Genomic DNA, 21,834 nt, shown 5'->3' on the forward strand with positions numbered 1-21,834 from the left:
GGATGGGTTGAAAAGATATTGAAACATTTTTTTTTTTTTGCAACAAACTTGGACACAAGAAGGTTGATTGTCCAAAGAGTAAAGCATGGTTTCAAAAGAGAGGTATGCATTTTGTTTTCATATGCTTTTAGTCAAATCTGATTAAGGTACCTTCTAATACTTGGTGGCTTGATACTGGTGCAACCACTCATGTTTCTAATGTTATGTAGGGTTGCCTAAATCTCCATCGAATGTCAGAAAGTTAAAGCTTTCTATTTATAGGAAACAAGATGAAGCCTATAATTAAAGGTGTAGGGACATATAAAATTGTGTTAGATACATGCTATTGCCTTGATTTAGGCAAATGTCTATACGTTCTGGATTGCTTTAGAAATTTTGTTTCTATTTATAGGTTGGATGTTTTAGGATTTGATTTTAGGACTGGACATGGTTGTTTTTCATTATATCGTGGAACAAAACTTTATGGTATCAATTTATTGCCGAATACTTTGTATTCTTTCAATCTAAATTCTACTTTTGTTAATTCCCCGTTTAATGTTGATGTTGAATGTGGTGTAGGAATGAAAAGGAATGCACTTAATGAATCTTCTCTTGACTTGTGGTATAAAAGACTCATTCATATATCTAAAGAGAGGATTTTGAGGCTAATTAAAAGTGAAGTTTTGTCTCTATTGGATTTTACCGATTGGAATGACACTTGTGTGGATTGCATTAAGGGTAAGTAAATCAAACGTGTATCAAATCAGACTGCCACAAGGAGTAGTGGATTACTTGATTTAATACATACATATATTTATGGTCCTTTCGATGTACCGTCTTGGGCGGTGAGAGGTATTTTATCACCTTCATTAATTATTACTCTATGTACTGTTAACTATATTTATTATATGAAAGAACACAATCGGTTCATGTCCTTGAGACATTCATTACAAAGGTTGAGAGGCAGTTAAATAGAATGCTTAAGGAAATACAATTCAATAGAGGTGGTGAATATTATAGAAAAACATCAGAAGTTGGACAAATTCCAGGTCTATTTAAGAAACTCCTTAAGTCAAAGGGCATTTCTGCGCAATATACATTTTTCGGATCGCCACATCAAAATGGTGTAGCAGAAAGGCATAATCGTGTATTGATGGAATTAATGAGAAGTATAATGAATAATAGTTCTATACATGTTTCATTGTGGATGATTCATTGAGGACAACCACATACATATTGAACAGGGTAGCTAGTAAAGAAGTTCCTAAGTCACGTTATGAACTGTGAACATCTAGGAAGCCTAGTTTAAGACATCTTCACGTGTGTGACTGCCAAGTCGAAGTGAGGATATATAATCCACATGAAAAGAAGCTGGATTCCAGGACCACAAGTGGTTATTTCATTGGATATCTAGAGAGGTCAAAAGGGTATAGATTCTATTATCCTAACCATAGTACAATAATAGTAGAGTCTGAGAATGCTCGCTTCATTGAAAATGACAAAGTCCGTGGGAGTGGGAGCATGTGATATAGAGATAAGAGAGTCATTGATGGACCAAAACCTATCAAGTGATCTATCTCAACTTGATGTTCCTATTATTGTAGCATAACCACAAGGTATGAATATGGAACAACAACAAATGGATGCTCCAAACCCAATTATGGATGCCATTGTTTAATAAGAGGAGGAAAATACTCAAGTTAATGAGCAAGTGCAACCTTAAAAATAAATAGCAAAAAGGAGGTCTACTAGAGAGAAAATATATGTTATTTCAAATGAGTATATAATTTATTCACTTGAGCATGAAAGTGACTTGAGTATTGATAATGACCTTATCTCTTTTGACCAAGCCATGAGCAGCGAAAATTCTAACAATTGGTTGATGGCCATGAAAGAAGAGTTAAAATATATGGATGACAATAATGTTTGGGAAATGACAGAATTGCCAAAGGATTCTAAAAAAGTCGACTGTAAGTGGGTCTTTAAGACCAATCAAGACTCTAATGGCAATGTCGAGAGGTACAAAGCCAGACTTGTTGTCAAAGTTTACACTCAAGATGATGGTATTGACTATAAAGAGAATTTCTCTTCGGTTTCTAGAAATGACTCTTTAAGAATTTTAATAGCTTTGGTGGCTCATTTCGATCTTAAGCTTCACCAAATTGATGTTAAAACAGTCTTTCCAATGGAGATTTAGAAGAATAGGTATATATGGATCAATCTCAAGGTTTTAAGACCACAAGTGAAAAAATCTAATATTTAGGTTGAAGAAATCAATCTATGGATTAAAACAAGCTTCCGGACAATGGTACTTGAAGTTTAATGATATTGTATTGTTATATGGCTTTGTAGAAATGACTGTTGACTGGTGTATCTGGATGAAGGTTATGGGAAGCAAGTTTATAATCCTTGTGTTATATGTAGATGTTATTGTTCTTGTCGATAGTGATCATGGGTTATTGCATGATGTTAAGGATTACCTTTCTAGAAACTTTGAGATACAAGATATGGGTGAGGCTTCCTATGTGATTGGAATAGAAATATTTCGAGATAGGTTACAAGAAATTTTGGGATTGTCTTAGAAGGTTTGCATCAATAAAGTTCTAGAAAGATTTAAGATGGAATCATGTACACATATTCAAGTTCCCATCTAGAAATGAGATAATTTTAGCCTATCACAATGTCCCAAGAATGATATGGAGCATAAAGAAATGGATAATATCCCTTATGCTTCTTTAATTAGAAGTTTGATGTATGCTCAGACCTGTACTAGGCCGGATATAAGCTTTTGTAATCGGTATATTGGGTCGTTATCAATAAAATATTGGATTGTTTCATTGGAGAGCTGCAAAGAAAGTTTTAATGTACTTATAAGGAACTAAGGATCACATGCTTACATATAGAAGAAATTATAAACTTGGGGTTGTTAGTTACTCGGGCTCAGACTATTCCAGATGTTTGGATACCCAAAAGTTCACATTTGGTTATTTATTCCATATAGCTAATGGAGTTGTCTCATGGAAGAGTGGTAAGCAGTCTTTCATTACTACTTCTACTATGGAGGATGAATTTGTAGCATGTTTTGAAGCTATAATTCAATAGTTGTGATTACGCAATTTTGTTGTTGGTTTAGGCATCGTTGGTACTATTGCTAAACCGATGAGGATTTATTGATAATGTGAAAGTTGTATTCTTCTATAAGAATGATAGATACTCTAAGGGTGCTAAACATATGGATTTTAAGTATCTATCTGTCAAAGAAGAGGTGCCAAATTAAAGAGTTCAAATAGTGTACATTGGCACCAATGATATGATTGAGGATTCGTTGACTAAAGGACTAGCTCCGAACATATTTATTGGTCGTGTTAGTGAAATGGGAGTAGTCGCGAAGTCCTTATATAGGGGATGATTAGTCATACATGTATGAATATATGTCTTGCACAATTTATGTTTATTTGATATTCTAGATATCGATGTTTGTTTGGATTTTGCTTATCTAAGAATTATATTTCAGTTATGCATATTTTGTTATGATTATAGATGTTGGGTCTTATTTTAAAACATTGTCGAATAAGATATTTTCTGGTGTTTATCTTATTAAACTGTGACTGTTTGAATTAAATTGACCTGTAATACATGGAAGAAATCATGACGTTTGCTAGGCCCATGACTGTAACATCCCAAAAGTTGGGCTAGTGACTAAAACGTAAGTTTTAAAATTTGGTGATCAATTTTAGTAAATTTAAAAGTTTGGGGACTTAATTGGAGTATTTTTGTGATAGATTTAATAGCGACTTTTGAAAATAAAAAGGGTATAATGGTCATTTGATGGGAAATGAATTTAAAATTCATAAGTGTGGTATTATATACATGTGGGAAAAGGGGAAAGAAAGAGTAAGAGATATCCAGATCATTCTTCAGCTTTCTTCATCTTCTCCCACCATGAGTTCTTGCATAAGGTGAGTATGCTTTCTATGGATTATTCCTTTCATTTTAAAATTGGTTTTGATTCTAGGAGTGTTAAGAAAGCTTAAGGAGGTTATAAGAGGAGTAAAAACTCAAAGATTGATAAGTTATAAGAGATCGAATATAAGAGGTTTTTAAGTGAATCATTGAGAAAAAGTTATTAAGTGAAGTTTGAGATTAAATTTGACTTGACATCAGTTAGAATAAGAGATTTATGAGATTAGAAAGGTTTTATAACAAAGTTGAAAATTTGGTATGAATTTGGTTTGCAAGTAGACTATAGAGAATTTTAATGTTTAGAAGTATTAAGGTGAAATAAGTTGGTTTGAAAGAGTATAGATGAGTTTAAAAGCTTTAAATATGTGTTAGATGAGAAAGTTGGCAATGTTTGGGTAAATTTTTAGGTTTATGAAATGTATTCTAGGCATGGGGTATCGGTACTAGATGAACAGTACCGATACTTCAAGGCAAAATCAATTGAATTCAAAGGGTAGTATCGATACTAATTGAGTAAGGTATCGATACTAAATAAGGAGTATCGATACCAAGGGTATAGTATTTATACCATTTCCAAGAAAATTATCCAAAATATTAGAATGGTATCAGTACCGAAAGGGGTATCGATACCATATAAGGAAAGTATCAGTACTGTAGTGGGAGTACCGATACTATTAAGTATGAAATGATAACTTAAGTATTTATTTTAGCTTAATTTATGATGATTGGTTATAAGTGATTAGAATTAAGATATTCATATCGATTATATGTATCGTGTAGATATCGAACGAAGCAAGTACCAGATGAGTTAACAAGATAAGATTGATCAAGAAAGAGATAAATGTATTGCTGGGACTAGTGAGGCTAAGGTGAGTGCATGCTATTGTTTATATGATAGTATGGAAATAAGACTTACAATGAGTCTATTTTCAATATTTGATTGCATGAATCTATGAATATGAGTATGTGCTTTATATGATTATTATGTATGTATGAGTACATGAATAAAGTCATAGGTTTCATATGTTATTGCATGTGTTATATGTTATTTTGTGTAATAAGGATATAAGTAATTATATGATAACAATGTATAAATTATATGAATAAGATTTTAGTGATTAAATAGAAAGTGAGATAAACTAGGTAGGGTTGACCTATTGATGATATGAGATATAGTACAAAGATACATGAAATTATATGAAAATGTTATAGGAACTGGGTGATAATAAGTTAGGAGAATATATGTCTATGTGATAAGATATGTGAAACTAAACTAAGAGAATATAGGAAATTAGTATACAAGAAATATGATATAGTGATTATGTGAAACTAGGATATAGGCTAAGTGATGTTGATATAAATTATTATATGAACCAGTGATATAGAATATGATATAAGCTATGTGATATGGACATAAGTGATTATATGAACATGTAATATAAACTATAAAATGAGAATCTATGCGTTGTATGATAAATATGAACATATGAGAACAAGATATAAGATATGTGACCTTGTGATAGAAGTTATATGATCGTGAACTATGTAAATAGAAATGATTTAAGTGATAACAAGAGAAAGTGATATAAGCTATGTGGTGTAGGTATAAATGATTATATGAACATGAAATATAAGTTATGTGACTATAAGCTACTTGAATACATGTCTATGTGATATGATCTATGGGATCATACGAAAATGTGACCATGAGCTATGAGACTACGAAAATGTATATGTGTTATATGATAAGAAGCTATGAGATTAAATGCCTATGTGATATGATATGAATATGTGAATATGTGAAAACCATGATGATAATGCCCATGTTATGTGAAATGAGAGCTAGGGGTATAGTTGGCATGACAAGAGTCGAGGGTTCTATGTAGTCTTTCAGGATATATATGTGGTCCTTCGGGACATTTCTACGTGGTCCTTTGGGACAATTTTATATGCCCCTAGTGAAACTTTATACGAGCTGTGGTGACAGCATATGTGCACAACCTCTATGTACTCACATATCTTTAGTTCTCACAGGTGTACCATGGGCTAAGAATGAGATAACATAAATAAACCTTGTGTGATGTTATGTGTGTTTCTTTATGCGATGTATTATATGCTTTGTATAAATGATAAGTATATGATTATATGATAAATGGGATTAATGATAATTATAAGAATATTGATGATGATATAGATGTATGTATGCATGTTGTTATAAGTAATATTATATGATTTTGTATGATGTGATGATATGATTTTTTTTATTTTTAAGTATTCAAGTTTCTATTATTTATTTATATGCCTAACTAAGTCAACGACTTAGCGTGTGAGTGTTTCACACGTAGGTTACGATGAGATTAAGAAGCAAAGATGAGCAAGACATGTCAGCTTCTCCTTTCCAGAGATCATATCAAAAACGTATTTGAATAATATGTATTTTGTTATAATGAAGTAGTTGGCATGTAAATAAAGATTTGAATGGTATATGCTCTGATTGGTTTTGTAAACCTTTTGATTGAAATTGTATAAATTATGCAGTTTTATTTAATATAAGTTGAAATTTTCATTTTCATGTACAAGTGTAGGTTTTGAAAAGTTAATGTGGCACCTTGGATTCGTATTCGGGTCGGGTACGGATTGGGGGTGTTACAGTGACCGCCACGAGTCGGTCGGTTTAGTTCTTACGAAGTTGTGACTTGTATATTGTATTATTTAAGTGACTCCAATTTTGTTAATATATTATGTACTTGTCATATATGAATCAAGTAGGAGAATTTTAGAAATATTGATTCATATAATTTAAGTAATTGACAATTGCTATTGTTGTAAACCCGGTGATGATTAGTGTAGTATTGAAGAGGTAATTATCGGATGTAAGTCCTTCCGTCCCATACCGTGAAAATATAAGTTTGAGTGTTGTTATGTGTAACTGAAAAGTAGAGGGGCCTTTCGGTTATTTTATGAATTAAAAACATAATGGAATTAATGTAGCAAACAATTTTCTATAAGTGTTTCTTTTTCTCTAAAACAAAAATCTCTCTCTATACTTTAAGAGTCTTGATTCTTTTCATCAATAATCAACCAAGTTTTGATATCATCACAAGCCGAAGACATGATTATACGGTATTGGGATTGGATAACATTCGTTATTACTTGCTTTTGGGATACTTGATTATCATAATGGAATCATCAAGTAAGTCTTCATTCCTTTTACTATAACTTTTAATAATTATTCCATGAGGATGATTTGGTTGATTTAATTATCCTATTAGGATCCTTATGTGTTAATTGCTTCCGTATGGAAGTTTAATTGAATCTAAATCAAGTCTCCCAGCCTAGCATAAAATATAATCCTTGTAACATTTTCTAGACATCTCATGAGTCTTCTAGGAAGAAATTTATAAATTATTATTCGTTTAATTAGTTGAATTTTCATCGATTGATATTATCTTAGATCAAAATATTATCTTCTAAAGTTTCTCGAAAGTTAATGATGGATTTATGAAATTTTAGAGTACCTTGGATGTCTTAAAAGATAGAATCATATGAGAACCGAAATTGAGTATCTGAAAGAAGGATTTGAGTTAAAAACGTAAAAAATACAATTTAAATATAAATGTAGTAAGTAAATTCTCTGCAAAATCTTAGTAGATTGTAGGGAAACTTCTCGAACACTTTTGAAGAGCTAATATTCTACTAGACAAAAGTATTACAAAAGTAATGTTTTAGTGACAAAATCGATACACCCCTAAATTTTAGTGCCTAAAATGCCGGCTTTTGCAAAGTGACTATCTGTGCAAACGTTGGAGGTTAATTTTGGAATTATGACATAAATAAAAGGGTAAAATACGTGAAAATTGAATTTTTCCATTTAATTGTTTATATCATTGAACTTTCAATTTTGTCAATTAAAGTATTTAACTTGAGTTATAAATTCAATTATTTCATTTTTTTCCATCGAGTCAGTAATGAAATGACCCAAAAGCCCCTCTACTTTTTAGTTACACATAAAAAGTCTATGTACCACATCAGCAAAAATATATTTTTAAAATAAACTATAACTATAACGAATTACATATACAGTTATAAAAATATATTTTGAAATATTTTAAATATTATTTTCGATAATGTGACATCATTTGTGGACCTGCCACGTCAATAGAAAACATTGACCGTTAGTCAACTAATGATTTTAATCCAACCAGAAGATATTTTGCTTTAAAATAAAATGTTCAGGGCTAAAATGCTTTAAAATAACAAAGATAGAGACAAAATGATTATCTATGTAAAGATTGAGAATAATTGTTTTATGCCTTTATTTATATAGATTACAAAGAAAAAAGAGAAAAATATAAAAGAACAAAAGAAATGTCAAGAAATAACAAGAAAATCAATCAACAATTAACGCTTACTCCAATAGGAACTGGCATCTGCATTTGTTCATCACCAGTTTGCTTTTGCAGCACCATCACGACACTGATTAAGCATATGGGACTTTAAAACTGAATACCTGCACATGTATATATATCTCACCTACGTATACGCGGTCGAAAGATGTTCGTGTTGTCAGAATAGACGTAAAATTTATATTAGATTTTTTTTTTAATTTTAATATGATGACCTTATAAAATTTTAAAGACAAAATTATGTTATTAATAAAAATATTTAAAATATATAATAATTTAAAATTTTAAAAAAATATTTATCTCCGATTACCCCTTCAGTCTATGTATATGTATTATCGAAATCCGTGGCTTTCGTGTTCTTTGTAACTGAATTGGTGATAGGGACTGATGGTAGGAGATGAAGGGCCATGGCCAAGAGCTCTCATTTTGGCTTAACAGATTTGAATCAAATTAGTGTGTAAAAGAACCGATGTATGCTACCATATATATTAATACAATTTATCTGAAAAACTAAAATTAATTTTCTTTTTTCAAGAAATAACAAGAAAATCAATCAACAATTAATGCTTACTGCGGTGGGCACTGACATCTACTGTATATGTTGTTCCTCCATCACCAGCTTCACTACTGTCACACACATAGGGCTGTAAATGAGACGAGACAGATCACGAGTTATTCGAGATCGACTCGATCAAGGCTCGACAAATATTCGGATCGAATGGACTCAACTCGAGCTCGACTCGATTTCTTAACGAGCCGAAACGAACTACTCGATATTCAACTCGAAAAGCTCGTGAGCAGCTCGAAAAACTGTTATATTATAATTTTAGATTTTTTAAAATTATATTATAAAAAAATTATTAAAAATAAATTATTGATAATTATAAATTTTAAAAATATTAAAAATTCTATAATACAACTACCCTGAAAATTTATTTTTTTTAATTAAGCAACCTAAGTCCAATTATTACATTGTATATTACTAAAAGAAAAATAAAAGTCCATTTAATTAAGCACATGTTAGATTACACCCTAAACTCTAAATCTAAACCCTAAACTCTAAACTATAAATCTTAAACCCTATTCCCAAACCCTAAATCATAAACCCTAAACCATAAGCCATAAGTCATAAGTTATAAACCCTAAACCTATAATTTGATTATGTGATAGGGTACTAAAAGAAAAATAAAAGCTCATTTAATTAAGAACATGTTAGATTACACCCTAAACCCTAAATTTTAAACTATAAATCCCAAACCTTAAAATCTAAGTCCTAAACCTTAAACCCTTAATCCGATTAAATGATAGGGTTAAGTACACATGATAATAGTGCATTACATACAGTGATAGATTGCATCTTGATAAAAAAAATTAGGGACGTACTTAATATTTTTAAAAATTTTAGAAATATAAATTAGATGAGACAACGGAAAACTTACCACATATAAACCCCATTCTGATCAACATGGGTAGTTATTAAAATATCCATATTTGGACTTTTCTCATTGGATTTGTTTACTTATATCATTTTATCATGTTGTATTATGGAAATAACTACAAATTGTAGGTGGTACAATAGATACAAATTTTAAATATTTCCCATCAAAACCCCCACCAAACCTCGCCATGAAACATTAAAACAATTATTTATATTTTTTAGATTAAACTTTGAAAAAGTGTTAACTTTTAAACCTTGGAATCCAGTTTCCTAAGCCTCTCAATTCTGCTTGCGGTGAAGGTGAAATGTATTGTTGCAGTCTTACTCCATTTTTTCTTTGGCTCTTCGTATCTTTATCTCTATCACTTTCGACTGCAACCAAAGCTAAAGTCCCAGCCATCATAGTGTTCGGAGATTCCTCCGTGGATTCGGGAAACAACAACGTGATGATTTCCACGCTTTTGAAAAGCAATTTCCTGCCTTACGACCGTGATTTTTACAACGGTCAACCAACGGGACGCTTCTGCAATGGCCTAATATCTCCCGATTTCATCTCCGATGCTTTTGGACTGAAGCTAGCCATCCCAACTTACTTGGATCTGGCTTACAATATATCCGATTTCACCACCGGCGTTTGCTTTACTTCCGCCGAAACTGGTTAGGACAATGCAACCTCCAAAGTGCTCACCATGAAACATTAAAACAGTTATTTATATTTTTGTCTTTTGTTGTGAAAAGGACGGGAAGTTTCGACGTTGGAGCGATAGTCTTTTGGTGGTTTTGTAGCTGGAACTTGGACTTGAGTTTCCATGGAAGAAGGAAGTGCAGCTAGTGATTGTTGCACTGGAGTTGAAGATTGTGGTGGTTGTGCAGGAAGAATGGACTGTTTGGGCAGAGTAGGAACCACAGATGGTGGTGGCTGAGGGGATATCGAAGATGATGTTGGATGTAAAGGGGCAGAGAAAACAGACACAGTTGGTCACGTGAGTTATATCCTATATCGGTGGTTGTTGGGAATAAGGGGTAAAGTGAAGTGTATAAAAGGGGATGAGTTTCAGCACATGAAAATAAAACCCGTCGAGCTTGAATCGAGCTCAAAATCGAGCTTCAAATCGAGCTTGAATCGAGCTTCAATTCGAGCTTCAATTCGAGCTTGAATCGAGCTTGAATCGAGCTTCAATTCGAGCTTAAAATCAAGCTTGAATCGAAATTAAAATCGAGCTTCAGTCGAGTTTGAGTCTCGAGCTTCAATTGAGCTTTTGAATTTTTTTTGAGTTTTGAGCCTTTTCGAGTTTGAGTCAAGTTTTAATATTATATTTCGAGTTCGAGTCGAGCTTGATAATTTTAGCCCGCGAGTTTTCGAGTCGAGCTTACTATAAATGATTTCGAGTTCGAGTCAAGCTCAGCAATACTCGAGCTCGACTTGGCTCGTTTACACCCCTAGCCACACATATCTTGCTTTTGCAGCAGCATCACTGCACCGATTAAGCATATGAGATAAGAGAGGTAAAAAATGACTCAACCTATAAAATTGATTGAAATCAATTTGAGTTAAAATTGTTTGTAATCTAAGGTAGTAGTGATCCGAAATCGACTTGAGATAAAATTGTTTGTGATCCGAGATGGTGGTGATCTGAAATCAATTCAAGTTTAAATTGATGTTGTCTTGAACCCGAGTTGGACCTGGAAATTATGGATCTGAATCTGACCTACACCCGACCTGATAACAATTTGAACCTGAATTGAACTGATAATATAATAACTGAACCTAACTTGCATCCGACCTAATATGAACTTGAACCCGAGATTAATCTGGTAAATAACTGATATTATCCGATCTATTATCAACTTGACTAGTAATTGACTCAACTTGTAAATGATCCGACTTATTATTGAACTGATTTGGTATTTACTTGACTTTTAAGTAATAATTGATGAAATTGTGAGATTTTAGACAGAGGGGAGGGGGAGAGAGAGACAGAGAAAGGGAGAGGGGGAGAGAAAGGAGGGGAGGGGAGGGTGACAACTATCATTTTGATGTCAAAACAAATTCCTTCTTCCCAATAGAATATAAGAAATACGTAGTAAAGAGAAGCAGGGGTCGATCCTCAAGGACTTAGAAAAATCCTAAATTTCTGTTTGAATTGCTTAAACCAGGCTATAAGTAGTAAATAAAAGTTGGTTTTGATGAAAAAATTGAATAAGGAAAAATAATTTTAAAAAAATTAAGAAAGTAAACAAATATTTGAAAAATAATTATAGTAAAAAGCAACCTCAGACCTCGCTTTCACTCAATTAATTTCTGATCATCGAAATTGGATTTTCACTTCGGGATTCACGCCGGTTACAGTCTACAAGGCATTATCCATGTAACTTGTTTTCCACTTTGGTAACCGATTTTCCCAAAGCCAATATTTGGAAATTCAACTTTTAATTGAACCAACCACAACAATTGCCGTTAGTGAAAAAAACAGTTTAGTTTAGGAAAAGTTTGACTCGGATTATGTTGTCTCTCTGAGAATCGAACCCGATCGAAGTTTCCCTTAGTGAACCACCGCTAAGTGTGTCCACAGGAAGTCGAATTTGCTATTCGTCGATCTTTCCTCCCAACTTTAAATCATACCAACGCCGACTTTTTGATTTGAAAGTGTTTTGATTTTTAAATGATATGTCAATTACTTATCCGAATTTTTTAGAAAACTGAGAATGACATCCTGAAAATGTTAAGTGTTTTTCAATTCTCAAATATTTAATTAAGTTGTCGCTTAGCCTTTATGTTTATGAGAAAATTAGCTAAGCATGAAAAAAGTACTTAGCATGTTTAAAAATAAAACTTAAAATAAAATAAACACGAAAACTTGAAAATAAAGAAAAAATCAAACTCTTGAGTCAAGCAAACAGAAAGGCAAGGATTAAGTAGCAGAATGCTCAGACATTATTAAGGCATAACAGTGAGGCATACCAACTGAATGCATTATTAAGTACTTATAGGAGATGAGGATGACTTGCGATGACCCAACCTCGAATGTTTTGATAAAAATATGTTTTACAGTATTTTGATATATTTTCATAATGTTTATAGAAATGATTTTATGAATAATTTGAGAGCATGAACTGCTCTAAAATGAATGGATAAACTTTTATATTGTTTTAACAGTTATCGATGTTTCAAAACTAAATGTTTAATCTATGAATTTTGACTTAAAGGCCCATTGTATGTGCATTGAGACTCATAGGTGCATTTCGACATACTTTGTGTATGATGGTTATTGATCGATTTCGTTTAATGCATAAGTTGCATTTTTGTATGATGGTTATCAAACGATTGTGTTTAATACATAAGTTACATTTTTGTATGATGGTTATCGATCGTTTTTGTTTAATGCATAAGTTGCATTTTCGTATGATGGTTATTGATCGATTTTGTTTAATGCATATGTTGCATTTTTGTATCAGTACTATATGTACTTTCGATACTATGTGTGCAACCATGGTATTCATAATGAGTTTATGAATGACCATTTCGGAACTATGTGTGCATCCATGGAATTCATAATGATTTTGTGGATTACCATTTCAGCACTTAGGTGCAACTCATGTACCTTGCATTCTCATTCAACATACATTGGGCAAATAAAAGGATAACATGGAAAATTAATGTTGATAGGTATGATGGGCACACTAAATACAATTTCACCGGTTATGTGAAAGAAACATGGTTTATTAAGCCAGTTTTAAGTATTATTATGATTTGTATGATTTAATTCGTATTTTGATAGTTTATGATATACTTATGTATTGGTTACATTTCAATTATATTATTATGCCTCACTAAGTGAAAACTTAGCGTGTCTTGGTTTCACGCGTAGGTATTACTATGAGCGGAGTAAGGAGTGCAACTGACATCATAGATCAATGGTTGCCTCATCAGTAAATGTATGAAAATTATGTATACTTTTGATATTATTATATGGCAAGTAATAGACTTATGATAATGCTCTAGGAAATATTATACTTATGATGATTGTAATATTTAGTGTGTTGGAAATTTAAAACTATTTTACATTTTAAAAGTTAATGGATGCTTTATTATTAATACATTAAAATGTTTTATTTATAGAAACAAAATTTTACTAGTTTACAAATCCGAAAATGTTTTAAAAAGTCATGTGACACATGTGATTTGTACACAGAAACGTATACGAGAAATGGGTGTTACATTATTTACTTTTCCATTTTATAGCCCAATGTAAACCACTAAGAATGCAAGGTATGCGAGTCAAACGAGCATTCACTTATAATGAACAAGTGTTGTAGAACACATCATCAATGTTCCACTTTAAGGAATACATCGCACCATCATCTAATATGTGCATGCACCATCTTCATATGCGTGCCAAAAAATGTATTCTCGGTACTTTATCACCACCGTCACATAGACGTCAAAGACGTGTTAAGTACCAACGCACCACAATCAAACAAACGTCATATTTGTGCTCAATATCATATAATGGCACCACCGTCACACAAACGTCAGCTCGTGCCAAATAGAATGCATAAATAGTGTCGCATAGAAGCATAAATAGTGTCGCATAGAATTGCACATACAGTGCCGCATAAAATTGCTCATACAGTTCCACGTAGAATTGCACATATAGTGCCATGTAGATTTGCACATAAAGTGCCACGTAGAATTTACATATAAAGTGCCACATAGAGTTGCACATAAAGTTCCACGTGGAATTGCACATATAATGATTTAACTCTATACCTATGACTCTTAATGCATTTACAATCGGCATTTTCTTTAAACCATTTATCTTTATGAGAAACTTTTCTAGCATCATCACAATCAGGTATTATACATCATTCACTGATCATAATCGTTTTAACAAAATCAAGTATCACACAATAAAAATCTCAATACATATACAATGGGTTTTTCCATCACATTCACATATCATTTTAGCTTCAAAGTATTCCTAAATACGAATATATCAAAAATATAATATAAAAATATATTAGGCAATTCATACCCGAAATCATTCTTAAGAAATCATTAAACATAATAGTATGAATTATAATAAAACTAATTGACCTCAATCTCTCTTTAAGTCATTCGAGGTTGACTCATCGCAAGTCTTCCTCATGTCATACTTATAATAAATAAGTAAGGTGCACTCACTTGAAATGTCTCACTAGTAACCTTATTTAGGGGGCGTTTGGATTATGGAAATCTTGTTTACTTGTGGTATTTTTCTTTTCCCGGGCTGTTATACCCACGTTTGGATTAGAATGATTCCCACTTGAAGGTATTATTTTATTTCCAACAGTAATTTTTTTGACCTTTTACTGGGAATGTCATTCCCATATATTACATAGGTTTTATTTTATTCCTGGGCATTTGGGCTAAAATACCCTTTCTTCTCATCTTCTCCCCGACCTCGCTTCTGTCTAATTCCTTTGCTGAGAATTTTCCTGGTAAGATTTCCACCACTCATTTTCTTTTAATTTCCCAGTAATGTTACTTTACTTTTGATTTTGATTATTTTCCTTTGCTTTTAATTTTTCCTTTGATTTTGATTCTTTTCCTTTGCTTTCAATTTTTCCTTTGCTTTTGATTCTTTTCTAATAGTCTAGTTTCAACAACTTCTCCTGAATTCGACCTCCATATTTTTTATTTGAGCTTACTGGTAGTCTAGGATTCTTTTTCTTTTTCTGCGCAAATAATCCAAGTAATCAATTGTTCAAGTTACGGGACTGTAAATCTTTTACATTGAAGTTGGGTCTAACTTGAATCGTCTATGCGATTGCGAATAATCCGTTGTTTGTTTCCAGTTTTGTTTGTCTTATGTGCATCCAGGAGTATTTGTTCGTGGTGTTGTTTCTGTCGTCTGCTGCTATGTTTAGAAATTTTGGTATACCTGGGTAGCCTGGAGTAGTTTTTATGCTCTGGGTTTTTTGCTTTGGTCCTTTTACGAATATGTTGGTAGATTAGCCAATGAGGGAGCTAGTTTATTCTGGTCGTTCTGCTTGCTTTCTATGATTTTTCATTAATCTGTTGTGCTCTTCAGTTTTTCGAGCTTTTGTCATCCTTTTCGATTAGCTTCAATTAGAGAGTATCTCTTGTCTCAGTTCGTGTCTTTACTCAAGCTTTGGTTGCTGCTGATATTAAGTTAGAGGTGTTGGTTCTCTTTCTTGTTGTTGCTGTTTGTGTTTGAACAACTTTCAGTTTCTATTTCTTTAATGGCGTGTCCGGTTTTGGTTTATTATTGTGTTGTCGGGGGAGTGTTAGGATCGGCGGTGTGGTTATGTATGGTATGTTGTGATGTAAGTTTTTGTGTTTGTTCATCTCTACCACCACATAAATTTAGTTTATATGCTTCATTGTAATTACTTAACAGAAATAGGTTCTTTTTCTGAACTTCTACGGTAGAATATGATGGAATTTGAAGGTAAAACCTGCCATTTTCTAATTCAAATTTGAGGTTGGAAGTTCTTACATATGTTTAGGATGCTAAAGTATTGTTAGCAAACGATTTTGTTGATCTGTCAATAAGTACTGGCAGACTCTAGACTACATATCCACAAATTCACTTTGTACATGGATAAGTAAGAAGAACCTTAGGAAATCCAGCAGCTCATTTTGCAATGTATAATTCTTTATATAATTCTAAAACCTACTTTTAGACACTACATCGTATAGAGTTGTGAAAATCTGGATTTCTATGTTTTCTTGTCTCCAGTCTAACCATTGGATTAGATTGCAAGCATTTACTCATAGGCTCTAGATTTTGGCATCCTTAAAAATACACTGCTCATGTACTTTTATAAGTACGAAGTTAATTTATGTAAAATGAACACGTGATTTTATTAAGATGATATACTAACCTTTGAAGCAAAGATACATATATGGAGAACTAAAATAATTGGTGTGGAAACCACTACTGTGCTTTTTGCCATGATTAAACAAACTCTTAAAATACATCTTACGACTAACCCAAAATTTCAAAAGGAAAATAATGAAAAGGAATTATGAATCCATCCCATCACTGCCTCACTTGTTTTATTTATTTTTAAATTGTGATAGGCTCTAAATATAATTTAAATTGACGTATCAAAAAGCTTGTAGTTTAGGATGCTAAAGTATTGTTAACAAACGATTTTGTTGATCTGTCAAGAAGTACTGGCAGACTCTAGACTATATATCCACAAATTGTCTTTGTACATGAATAAGTAAGAAGAACCTTAGGAAATCCAACAGCTCATTTTGCAACGTATAATTCTTTATATAATTCTAAAACCTACTTTTAGACACTACATTGTTTAGTGTTGTGCAAATCTGGATTTCTATGTTTTCTTATCTCCAGTCTAACCATTGGATTAGATTGCAAGCATTTACTCATAGGCTCTAGATTTTGCATTTTTCAATTCAAATAGGGTTGTTCAAATATGGATTTCTATATTTTCTTGTCTCAGTCTTAAATGTTCAAATATACTCTTGCCCGAAAATTATCTAGATTTTGCCCGAAAATGGTTAATAGGGTTGTTTTTATGGGTGAAACAGGTTGAGGTTTAAAAGCAAACAAATAAATGTGTGGCGACCTACTTGTTTTACAGTAACTTGCTGAACTGTATTGACATAGTTGCTCTTCTATCATCATTTTATTATAGTGCCATTTTTATTGTGTTCAATTATTTTTATTGTGATGACAAACAATTGTTCTTGTTAAATATTATTATTTTCTAATATTAAAATGCTTGTTCATAATAACAGTTATGGCTCGTTTACCAATGCGAAAGAAGACGCATATCGCCACAATTCTTATTTTACAACTACAAATGATGGAGATTGTGTGTCATATGCTTATGATTATTTCAGTTATTCTTAGAAAATATAAAAATCGACCTAAAATAACTTATGCACATGAAAGACTTCATAGACATAATATTAGATCACTTAATTTACATAAAATTGTATTTGAAAGTGATCGACAAATTGTTGATAATTGTCGAATGGATAGGAGAGCATTTATCAAATTGTGTCACCTATTACAAAGTCAAGGTGGGTTAAAAGAGAGTCGATATATGTCTATAGAAGAAATGGTTATTATTTTCCTTCATATTATATCCCACCATATTAAGATTAGAGTTTTAAAACGTCAAACAGTAAGATCTGGTGAAACAATTAGTAGAGTTCTCCATACAGTGTTAGCTTCAGTCTTGAAACTACATCCGATCCTTTTTAGAAAACCAGAACCGATACAAGATAATTCAACAGACGATAGATGGAAATGGTTTAAGGTATTGTATCATAATTCTAAACTTTCTTTTAAGTTAATTAGTAATGCTACATAAATGGATAGTAATAATGAAATTTAACTTTATTTGATGAATATAGGGATGTTTGGGTGCTCTAGATGGAACGTATATTAAGGCCAATGTAGCTGTAATCGATAAACCTAGATACAGAACAAGAAAAAATGAAATTGTGACAAATGTACTTGGTGTTTGCACACCAAACATGCAATTCGTTTATGTTTTACCTGGGTGGGAAGGTTCTGCAGCTGATGGTATAATACTCAGAGATGCCATTAGTAGAAGAAATGGTTTAAATGTTCCACAAGGTAAATTATTAGGTCATTAATATATATATATATATATATATATATATATATATATATATATATATATAAGAATGTAAAATTCTTACAAGTTTTGTATATTAATTTATTTTTTAAATTAAAATAATATAGGGTGTTACTACTTATGTGATGTTGGATACATGAATGGAGATGGATTTCTTGCACCATATAGAGGTCAAAGATACCACTTGAATGATTGGAGAGAAGGAACCTACCACCCCTCAAGAATATTTCAACATGAAACATTCTCAAGCTAGGAATTGCATTGAGAGATGCTTTGGCATATTGAAAGCGAGATGGGCAATTTTAAGGGAAAAATCATTTTATCCAGTGAAAACACAATGTAGACTCATTTCAGCTTATTGTCTTCTCCATAATTTCATAAGATATGAGATGCCAATCGATCCTATTGAATCTGAATGTACTGAAGATAGTAGGCATGTTGAAGAGATTGATGAAGTAGAAATGATTAGACATTATGAGCCAAGCAGTGCTTGGACTGAGTGGAGAGACAAATTAGCAGAAGACATGTTTACTAGTTGGTTGGCGTCACGTACTTTAGGATAGATGTTATTTTATGTTATGTATGACTTACACCTTCTATTTTATCTAATGTTAGTGGTTATTACTTTCATGTATTTGACATCTTTATATTTTATGGCATAAACTTTATTAAATTTTATGTATTTCTCTTATATAAAATTTGAATTTTATTTGTTATGGACATTCATTACTTATGTCATTCACTACATTTGATTTATATTATGTTACTATTTTAAATTTCTTTTATGATTAGTATTGACAATGATGACATGTTTTATGTTATGTTATACATTTTTTATATACATATTCTTAGATTGTTTCGAAGAGAAATATGTCAACATCAAATATGGAATCTCAAAGGGGGGGAAAATCGCTGACATCTAGAAAGATTAAGTCTTTAGTAACTAAAAGGACATGGACTAAAGAGGAGGATGTTGCACTTGTTGAATGTTTACACATTTTGGCTGAAGACCCACATTAGAAAGCTGATAATGGAACATTTAGATCAGGTTATCTATCTAATCTTGAAAAGATGTTAGAAATCAAGCTTCCAACATCACAAATTAGGGCCCATCCACATATTGAATCTAGAGTGAAGTTACTCAAAAGACAATACAATGCTTTATCTGAAATGCTGAATATTGGAAGTGGATTCGGTTGGAATGAAGAAGAAAAATGTTTAACTGCACCAAAGGATGTGTTTGATGATTGGGTTAGAGTAAGTATTTTAATTGAATTTATCTTCTTTTTATACTCTTTGTTATCTACTTAGCTTTGTAAGGTTTATTAAATTTGCGATTTTATTATATTGTAGAGTCATCCAACTGCTGCTGGATTGAGAAACAAGTCATTTCCATTCTTTGATGACTTTGTTCATATATTTGGAAAAGAAAGAGCTACAGGAATAGCAGTGGAGACAGCAGCTGATGCAGTGGAACATATTGATGTTGAAGACAATGCATTTATAGATGCATTACTTGAAGAAGAGGGAGTAAGAGATTCTGAATCAAGAGAGGATGTTGGTGCTTCAACTTGCCAAACATCTGATGCTACTGCCTCTACCCCTACAATAAAAAAAGTAGCTAGCAAGAAAAGGTCTCGAAGTGATGATGGGTTAACCGAGCTTGTACAGGAGATAAGTAAGTTCGGTGCTGCATACCGAGAAACTTCCAAAGAAATTAAGGATATTACTGCTTTATTGAAAAATGAGGCAGAAGGAAATGATCGAAGAATGTCGATTTTCACTGAAATCATGAAAATTGAAGGACTTTCCACTGATGAAATACTTACTGCAGGAGAGTATATGAGCAAAGATGCGCACAAGGTAGATTTCTTCTTTTCTTTGCCGAAAGAATTCAAGAAAGATTATGTGATTAAGCAATTGGTTGAATGCCGTCAATTTAAACCATCATTTTGACTGTCGTCCTTCTACAATTATGTCGATCTCTTTTTGATTATGACTTTAGAATATGGTCCCAACTTTTTTGTGTAGCTTAGCCAAGTATATGTCAATCTTTTGACTTGAAGAATTTTGTGTGTATATAATATAACCAACATATATGATTACGTTTATGTCACATGTATTATCAGTTTATGTCAATATCAAGTTAAATAAATTTATTTTAACAAACCAAGAATCAAGTGAACAAAAACTCATATCAATGGCTTCCTTAACTTGAGAAATATCAGGAGCTTTCCCACCTTGAACCGGCCAAAATTCATCTGTTACCAACACCTGCATTTATCATATGCAATGGTTAATTCAAGTTAAAGATCTGTTATAAAACCCAATGATTAGAAGCTGAAAATCTCTCACCTTCACTTGCAACTGAAGAAACTTGACATAACTAATTGCTTTCTCCAGCATGGTAACCAGATCAACCTGTGAAATGAGCAATAAGATACATACATATATACAGTCTCCAGCTTTTACCATGAATGCAATTGCAAATATCATTTTCTTTACCTTGGAGCCATTGGGTACCAGTTCTTGTAGTATCTTCAACCGCTCACTGATCCTCTCACGTCGATTCTGGTTATGGAAACAATCTCTATATGTTCATTTTCATTCTGGATTTTGATTACTTTTTGATCAAACTTAACCAAATTTACTGAAAATACATGTCGACAAAACTTTGCGGCAATACTTTGGGGGTCCTTTGATGGACCGGACTTAGTTTTCTCCTTCTTAGCTTCGTTGCTACACTGTTTCTTCAAAGCTTGGTTGTTGTCTCCCTATAAAATACCAAATATATCGGCAGTTAAATCAGTAGCTTTCTTATGAATTGACTGTTAATTATTTGGATTGAATGGAAAAGAACAATACTGTATTCGGACGCTTGACGCCAGGTGCTTCGGGTGATTGCAACTCCGGGATACTATCAGCAACCACTGCTGCTTCAGAGTAGAACCAATCTCCATTGTTTTCTTTTGTTATGGAACTAAAACTGCTGGCAGTTTCAAAGCAGCTAAAATCTTCCAGCAGGCAAGGATCGGTACCGCTCTTCGTGATCATCGGATTCCATTGATAATTCGGACTCAAACCACCCTCCCACGTCGAATAATCATCTCTGTGACTGCTAGTTTTCAAGTAAGTGCTTTGGAGAGCCTTGTCATTTTGCTCAAAGCTAAGCAGAGATCCACAATTAGTCTCATGAATGAAACCATCATACACTGAACTTTTGAAGTTTATCGAAGAGTAAACTTCCTTGGGTGACCGGAACATGAAACCATCGGAATCCGAAATAGTCATCGGAAAATTCTTGATAATCCCACCAGGCTTTTTCAAGTCACCTCCTTCATCAAATCTGTAAGGCTCAGAGGATTGAAGAGAGCAGGTAGGGTCCTTGGCAAGTGCCAT

The 21,834-nt window shown here is 32.5% G+C and overlaps 1 protein-coding gene and 1 long non-coding RNA gene across 2 annotated transcripts; one reads left to right on the forward strand and one right to left on the reverse strand.

The window, feature by feature from the left end:
* The first annotated feature begins 10,631 nt into the window (after window positions 1-10,631).
* On the forward strand, window positions 10,632-16,356 carry LOC120208316. The gene is made up of 3 exons (XR_005524305.1): window positions 10,632-10,764; window positions 16,122-16,128; window positions 16,347-16,356. It is a non-coding gene; the product is annotated as an uncharacterized LOC120208316 (long non-coding RNA).
* A 3,645-nt stretch (window positions 16,357-20,001) lies between these two features.
* LOC120208301 (putative transcription factor bHLH086) lies at window positions 20,002-21,834 on the reverse strand. The gene is made up of 6 exons (XM_039207606.1): window positions 21,301-21,834; window positions 21,096-21,209; window positions 20,941-21,006; window positions 20,791-20,856; window positions 20,606-20,709; window positions 20,002-20,038 (listed from the first exon to the last, which is right to left on the reverse strand). Exons 1-6 carry the CDS (start codon window positions 21,832-21,834, stop codon window positions 20,002-20,004), a joined length of 921 nt encoding a protein of 306 aa, XP_039063537.1.

This window comes from Hibiscus syriacus, unplaced genomic scaffold (genome assembly GCF_006381635.1).
Source record: "Hibiscus syriacus cultivar Baekdansim isolate YM2019G1 unplaced genomic scaffold, ASM638163v2 tig00016212_pilon, whole genome shotgun sequence".
Taxonomy (NCBI): domain Eukaryota; kingdom Viridiplantae; phylum Streptophyta; class Magnoliopsida; order Malvales; family Malvaceae; genus Hibiscus; species Hibiscus syriacus.

What these genes read in the sequence shown, in the direction of transcription:
- LOC120208301 (XM_039207606.1), bottom strand. Translation starts at nt 21,834, where the DNA reads ATGGCACTTGCCAAGGACCCTACCTGCTCTCTTCAATCCTCTGAGCCT. An exon ending in TGGTACCCAATGGCTCCAAG is followed by an intron (nt 20,857 to 20,940) that starts GTAAAGAAAATG and finishes CTCATTTCACAG; the next exon opens with GTTGATCTGGTTACCATGCT. An exon ending in TTTTGTTCACTTGATTCTTG is followed by an intron (nt 20,039 to 20,605) that starts GTTTGTTAAAAT and finishes TTTTTATTGTAG; the next exon opens with GGGTAGAGGCAGTAGCATCA.